General features: G+C 41.0%; 1 protein-coding gene across 4 annotated transcripts in view; it reads left to right on the top strand.

Annotated features, from left to right (window-relative positions):
* Nucleotides 1-32: 32 nt before the first annotated feature.
* bcl2l1 (BCL2 like 1) overlaps nt 33-7,442 on the top strand; it is a 29,897-nt gene continuing 22,487 nt past the window's right edge. The window contains exons 1-2 of one of the 4 annotated variants that reach the window (XM_066671864.1): nt 33-225; nt 4,505-5,307. In XM_066671864.1, the coding sequence (XP_066527961.1) occupies nt 4,735-5,307 (573 nt within the window). In that variant the 5' untranslated portion in view covers nt 33-225; nt 4,505-4,734. Of the gene's footprint in view, nt 226-1,450; nt 1,578-1,900; nt 2,033-2,802; nt 2,947-4,504; nt 5,308-7,442 lie in introns of those variants that run through there. The other 3 variants (XM_066671865.1, XM_066671863.1, XM_066671862.1) reach the window with 3 other exon arrangements.

Below are 7,442 nucleotides of genomic sequence, written 5' to 3'. Positions count from 1 at the left end.
TTACCATAGAGACGTGTGACCGTGATTTTGAGCGACCTGTGGTTCCACTGATTTGATCCAAACTAACAAAACTAAGGCACAGCTCAGAACCAAACCTTTCAACGTTAAACATTACCTAGCGTATGAAACACCACTGGTGGAAGATTTAAGTCATCCAAAAGTTGCGGACTGGCGAGTTCGCTTAAATATGTGAAAACGCTGCAAACCGGAGACCAGACCAAGAAGGTGGGTTTTTGGGGAGGAACCTCTTTATTTATTTGTTTGTTGTTTTTTTTTAGCATTAGCCACTGAAAACTGCTATTGGCCGTCAATCACATTTTTCATTGGCCAATCGCGGATTTGAATTTTGTTTTTTTTTATTATTAAGTTTTATTATTATTTATTTATTTATTTATTTTTTGCATAAGCCAATCAAATGAGGGCTTGTTACGTTCAACCCCCAATATTTTCACATTTAGAACGTGAGGTGGAAAATATTTGTTCTTATATGAACTCATCTCCGTTAGCAGATATTTTTAAAGTGAATTTTTAATGTCGTGCTGCTTGTTTCGGTCTTAAAATCTTTTATGTGCTATCTAAGTGCTAACTTTTTTGTTAACAAATTTTGGTTAAGTGTTTAAGCGTTCTGTTAATGTGAGCTATTAGCTAGAGATTAACAACACTTTTGTAAGTGAACTCCACTCTCCATAAACTTAAAATTTACATCTGGATATTCATAATTACATGGACTATCACGAGCCAGGCAATACCCCTAGGTGGGCAAATGAGACTCAGGCATACTGCCCTTTTTTGATATGCCCTAAGAAGGGCATAGTGAACAAGAACAAGTTTTCAAACATTGTGATATGTGACAGGAACAAAGCCGTTATCCACCGTTACCTAAATCAAGGAAGTAGTTTATTAATTATTGCTCTGTTTGGGTAAATGAGAGTGATTTTAAAGCGTTTATTGTGCACTACACAGCGAGGATTTTGCTATTTGAGATTTCGTCCATATTTCCAAAGTGTGTTGCGGCCCGGAGAACAAATGGGCGTAGTGAGTAAACGGAGATTCTATAAATCATTTCTTGCATCCGCCAATCAAAAGTCTGAAGTTCTGAAGTAGCTGTCTATATTTTTATTTATTTTTTTGCCATCAACCACTGACAGGTCCACGGTCTTCTGGGGATTTAATGTTATGATGGGGTTCAGTTGATGTCCCACAATAATGTCACGTCCCATACGAGAGCAAACGAATGGTTATACTGAGGAAATTAATTAACCAAACATGTACTTGGGCTAACATTTATAAAGAGCAATTTTCGCTTATATTGAGGGATAATACTCCGTTTATACTCCGTTTACCCCAGTTTATTCAACTGAGGGAATAGTGTTAAATTGAGGTAGTGATTCACTAAATAGAGTACCTGTTTAAAAAGTGTCGTAGGAAAGTTGACATTTTCTTACAAATACAGAAACTGTAAAATACGAAGAACATGATTTAAAAGTAGTTATTTTAGCAATGTCATCATCACGAGCATTCTGGATAAAGCAACTGTCCTTGTTGTGGTGTCGGGATTCGTGACCTCTGGCGGCAAGGTAAGTGAACTACAATGACATAGACAAAAATAATGGTGCAACTTTTTCAGCCTGTTAATTTATGTATCTTGACATGTAGGCTAATATTTATTAACATATATTAGGAATTGTATCGAACTATATACAGGGCCCAGAAATATAACATACCAAAACACAGGCCGAGTTACATGACAGTTTTAGACAGTTAGGAACCACCTTTCAAAAGTGAGTAACAAACACTATAACGTATCGTCCGTGTTGCTGCTGAGGTGGGGGATCTGTAGGAGTGACTGAGGGGCTGCAGTATCGTACAGAGGCGGGGGCGCATGCGCAGTGTAGATTGGGAGCGCTAGCGGTAGTTAGAGATTCTCTGCGCCTCAACAGAAATGTCGGACTCTCACCCTCTTGCTGACTGGAGCCGTGCTACATTCCTCGGTCATGAGCGGGCCCGGGACATAGCCCGGTTAGTCATCTGAGTAAGTAACAGGCGCTGGATGAAGAGTGTTTTTTTTTGTTTTTGTTTTTATTGTTTTATTCTGCATTTCGTCGGTAGCGTAAAAAGGCAAGCCCGTTTCTGTTAAAGCTCCTGGTGCTAGCTCGGCTGTGTTGGCCTGCCGTTGACGTAGCTTAGCTGCACGGGAATACGTTCTTGACAGGATCCGAATTTACCAGGAGATTATTACGGGATTTATGACGGTAGTCTCTTGATAAATTAACGTAGTACGGATTGTGGTGTGCGTTTAGGCGCTGTAGGGGAGTCGCCGAAATTGTCCGTGTAGATTTTGAACTATTATGTTGCAAACCAACCAAGGTGCGTTCTAGTAAGGAGGCTGTCACTGGCTGCTCGTTTTATTGGAAGGCGTAGTGTAGAGTGGATAGATAGGAGTTAAAGTACTGATGTTTCTTTTGATCAACGGTAGTTACGATTCTATCTGGTTTCCAAAACATCTGCATTATTGCTTCTTTTTTCAGAGCTGTGAAGCCAAAGGAAGTATCCTTTAAATGAGCTCAGCGAAAGGCGTTAGCTGAGCACCTTTATCGTTAGGTCGTCGAGAGCTCTTGTGTGTTGATCCCAGGGCTCCACCGTGCAGCATCAGACTGCGGTCTGCCCGAGGTTCGAGTCTGGGAACCGAACGCGGAGCTGAAACAGCTCCAGCTGATCGCGATAGAGAACTCCTATTGTTACGTAATGCGTGTGTGGGCGGGGCTCAGCCCAGTTCTGTAAACCAATAGCGGAGCAGAAGATGTTTCTCGCTCATTCCTTCTGTTTTATCATACACCAGCTGAACCACGAGGACGCTGTTTGAGCTCTATTGCAACAACAACAACAACAACGGCTAGTTTTCTAGATGTGTCTAGAGTCTTTAAAGTCTGGGCGTACTGCTCAATGGTAAGCGGGATATTATTCAAATCTTTCTAGTTAGGGACTCCTGTAGCTCCGCTGTTGACACGTGATCTTTAATCGTGGTGTACCATCACCGAGTGATGCGTGTTACAGATTGGTTAATTTCTAACTGAGCTTGGCTTTCCATTGGCAGTCTGTGACTGTTTTGATGCGGTCTGATCAGTCAAAGGTCTCAAGAGTCTGTTACATTGATTTTATTTAAAGCAGCGTTTTTTTAAAATAGCACAGACGCTTCTGGAATCCGACCGTGAAGCGGCTTGGTGACAATAACAGATAGTGGTTATTCACAGACGTGTGCTAAGTCTGGGCGCCTGGTGATTTCTAAGTGAAAATAGATACAAGCCCCTTCAGAGAACACACGTAACGCACGACTGCAGCTTATTTGCGGAATTTGACATCGTTTATAAAACATAAAACGTGGCCAGTGTGAAAGATACATTCTGTATGGTTTTTTTTCAAGCCAGTCATATGCCTTCTAGTCAGCACATGAATAGAAAATGCAGGTTAAAATGTGCAGACAAATGCCAAACAGAGGATTGTTCCCTGTTGGACACTTGTTAACTTATTTTCGTTTCAAAAATAAACACCTCATTTGACCATGGGTGACTGGCAACCATTCTCTAGTCCAGGGACTACACTTCGTGTAGTTAATCATATAACTAAATCTCCTGGGATATTAAATATTTTACCTATTAATTGTCCACCAGAAGATCGAAAATGTGCTACGGTAGCTGCTGATGTGTTAACTTTCTTTATTGAAAGAGACAAACCGCAGCTCATGCCTCGGCTCTGTTGTTAGTGGTCACCACGTGTTTGTTGCGTCGTTTGCCAAGGATTTTACACAGAACTGTCGAATATTCCTGTTGTCTGTGTGTGTGTATATATGGCTGATCGCTGAATTAAATATCCTGTCGTGTTTGTCATTACATACGTTTAATTTACAGCCTCAGAAGGTTACGAGTTTCATAATGACTAATATAATTAAAAGGTATTACATTAGCATACATTTGTTTAGTGTATGATAGGTTATGTAATATGTAGTTTGTGGGTATTAATCATAAACCTATTAAGTCCTGAGTAAAATAATAATCTCAGTAGTATTGGGAAGGAAGGATATCATTTTCTTTGTCTTTTTTTAATAACTGCAGCTCCCATTGCCTCCTATCCAGCTTTGATCAAATGAGTAAATCATAATTCTAGCCACGCTGGCTACTCATACCCCCTGCTGTTTAAATTCAACAGTGTCAAGGTCAGTGTAGCTTTTGCTTCACTCTCCTGAGCCATATGAAGAGGGGAAAGGGGGGATATTCACCCTATTCTTTATCAGAGGCAGGTGATGTGAGGCTACCATCTGCTGCTTTGTGAAAGACATCCAATTAAGTAAGAAGGGGTTTAACAACAGAAAAGCTTGTTATTTACAATAGCCCTAAGTTTAGGTTTAACTCCTTCCTCCTGTTATTGGACGCAGTTAGTTTGTGTGTGTATGTGTGTGAGAGAAAGCTTGCACTAATCATTTCTTCTCTTTGCTGTTCTCTAATTGCAGCTTGTGATCCATTGCACCATTCTTGATTGTGTTTGTTTACCCTGGATAACAAGCAGAAGAAATCAATGAAGATCAGAGATCAGCCTGGTTTAAGGTCCGTGATGAGAGAGCCAGAGTCAGCACAAGCTTGAGAAGGGACACCAGGGTCTTCACGCTGTTCTGCAGACATTGAAGAGCAGCAAGTGGAGAGTAGGAACCTAGTGTGAGGAAGCGTTGAGCAGGACTCAGTTATGTCTTACTACAACAGAGAATTGGTTGTGTACTTTATCAAGTACAAACTCTCCCAGAGGAACTATCCCTGTAACCACATTGGGCTTGTGGAAGACACAAATCGGACTGAAGGGAGTCAGGTGGCGGAAGGGGATGGAGAAGAGGCAGCTGTAACACCCACAGCGGTTGTCAATGGATCCGTAAATGGAACAAGTCACGGTCCAGCGGGGTCACCCACTTTGTCCCCCCAGAGAAGGTCCAACGGGACTGGCGGGCTAGAAGCTGTTAAAGAAGCACTGCGGGACTCAGCCAATGAGTTTGAGCTGCGCTATTCACGCGCCTTCAGCGACCTCTCCTCGCAGCTCCACATCACGCCAGCCACGGCGTACCAGAGCTTTGAAAGTGTGATGGACGAGGTGTTTCGTGACGGTGTCAACTGGGGCCGCATTGTGGGCCTGTTTGCTTTCGGTGGGGCTTTATGTGTGGAGTGCGTGGAAAAGGAGATGAGCCCTCTAGTGGGACGCATTGCTGAGTGGATGACCGTCTACTTGGACAACCAAATCCAGCCCTGGATACAGGAACAAGGAGGATGGGTAGGTGAACTGGTGCTTAGATACATTTGATGGAAGATCACACTTTAAAACAACTCTCATGGGAGGTGTTTCATAGGATTTCTCAGATAGTTGGATATCTTACGTCAAATATTGGCTTTACTTTGGATGCAAGTTACCTGATTAAACTAGGAAATAATTTCTTTGTGAAATAATACCATAATTGCAAAATGTTCTATTATTAATGTTTCCTTTCCCTCCTGGGTGTTTATCGTAATTTCTTTTTAAACAAGAAAATTATTCTAATTTCCTTGGCTAAAATGATTGATCTATTTACATTGGATAACACTCATTTTTATTCTAGCAAAACATGGTGTGATATTTTGTGCTTTTTTTTGACATTTTTAAAGCTATCTAGTGCCACCCTTATCTTGTTTTCCGAAATGTTCTTGTGTGTCCGCCCTCTTGATTAGGTCTTTTGATTGTCTACTTAAAAGAAAGTGAAAGTGGTCTAAAGCTGTTTTCTCATATGAACTCCGCAGAGTTAACCTCACATACATGTAGCATACTGCCTGAGATGTTCAGTGTCAGCACTGTTTTCACCAGAGTATGTATTGCATGTGATTTAGGCATGGTGCTGTGCCTGTGTAGTGTGTGCAGGACGCAAGCCATGAATTCTCTGTCAATTCTCCAGAATGTTGCCTGCTCTATTCTCACATGGGCTCTCTCAGATATTACCTGGATTTGTACTAGGTGGCTGGTGGGGTAAAATTTGGGTAATATCCAATAAAACTGATTCAGACATTTGCGTTCAAACTCTTCTGACTAATGTCCAGAAAGGTTCAGGATTGCTTTGTATATCTGAAAGGGTCTGAAGTGTGTTATTGATCATTTTCTGCTGTTTTTTTTTAGTGCCTGTGTTTGTCTATTTTGCATTACCTGATTTGGTGGCTCCCCTGGGTTGAGATGAGAGCTGTTTTTAGTGCCTGTCATCTCTTGGGTCTGGGTGGGGATTTTTAAGCTCTGTGGAGGGGAGAGGACAGGCAGATAACAGTTCAGCCTCTGGTCAGATGAGCATTGATCATCGATGTTACCGTTCAGCTGAATTAAAACTCAACTGAACTGAGCAACGAGAGTCATTGGTGATGAGTGCATATGGCGGGGGGTGGGGGTGGAAGACTGTGCTCATGGTCCATTGTTTTCCATTGTCGATGTTCTATTGTTCTCACTTTTGCTTCCTACATTGGATTTTTCTTCTATGGTCAGCTGGCCAGTACATCAAAAGACATGGTTGTCAGTAAGGTCATGTGAGGGAGGCTTTGTGCTGTGTTCGACTAAGGCCGAGCTGTTGGGAAAATGGAGGTGGGCTGTGAAAAACAACTGTTTTCTTTGTGGCAAGGACCTCTAGGTGATTGGGTGCTCTGTAGGGGATGTGGTATGGATGTCATTGTCTAATTGGAAAGGTCATTTTGAGGCTGTTTGATCATTCAGTGTCTATTTCTGACAAATTGGCTGTGTTACCGGTGTGGGCTGTGCCAAGATTAAATTTTTGTGTCATGTGTTTTATTTTTTATTTTTTTATTTTTTTTTTCTTCTTCTTTCTTCATGAAACTTTTGTACACAATCATGTTACACTCCCCCACCTTCCCTTCCAGAGTGTCCTTACTTGATGCCTCACAGTACATGATGTTCGGAACATACTCAGTAACAAATATCAACACATCACGTACAGCTAGATCAGGGGACTGTTTCACAAAGCAGGAATTGTCATTTAGGCAGATGATTTAACCTCAGATTTATGCTTGACCAATTAAAAAGTGTTTTTATTATTAATTGGAATAATAAAAATAATATTTTTTTTATTTTATTTTGATTTTTAAAACTTTTTAGTTTATTTTTACTTTAGTTACATTGTCCTTTTACTTTTTGAGCTGATTGAAGACTGAATTGTATTTAAAGGGCAATTTAAAGGCAACATATAATAATAGACAATCATCCCAAAACAAAGGCGAACATAACAAAACGATGAGGAAAATGTGTCCTACTTTATTAAACGGCCAACTTTAGCCATAAATATCTTTCAAATCTAACTTAAGTTCTGTTCTTTCCATTCCTCAAAAAAAAAAGTTTGTTTTTGGTAAAGCAGGGCTGTCTACAGCCCCCAACCAGGTGGACAG

This window comes from Hoplias malabaricus, chromosome 5 (genome assembly GCF_029633855.1).
Source record: "Hoplias malabaricus isolate fHopMal1 chromosome 5, fHopMal1.hap1, whole genome shotgun sequence".
Taxonomy (NCBI): Eukaryota; Metazoa; Chordata; class Actinopteri; order Characiformes; family Erythrinidae; genus Hoplias; species Hoplias malabaricus.
The sequence above is the reverse complement of the archived record's forward strand: the minus strand, read 5'-3'. Positions and strand labels throughout refer to the sequence as shown.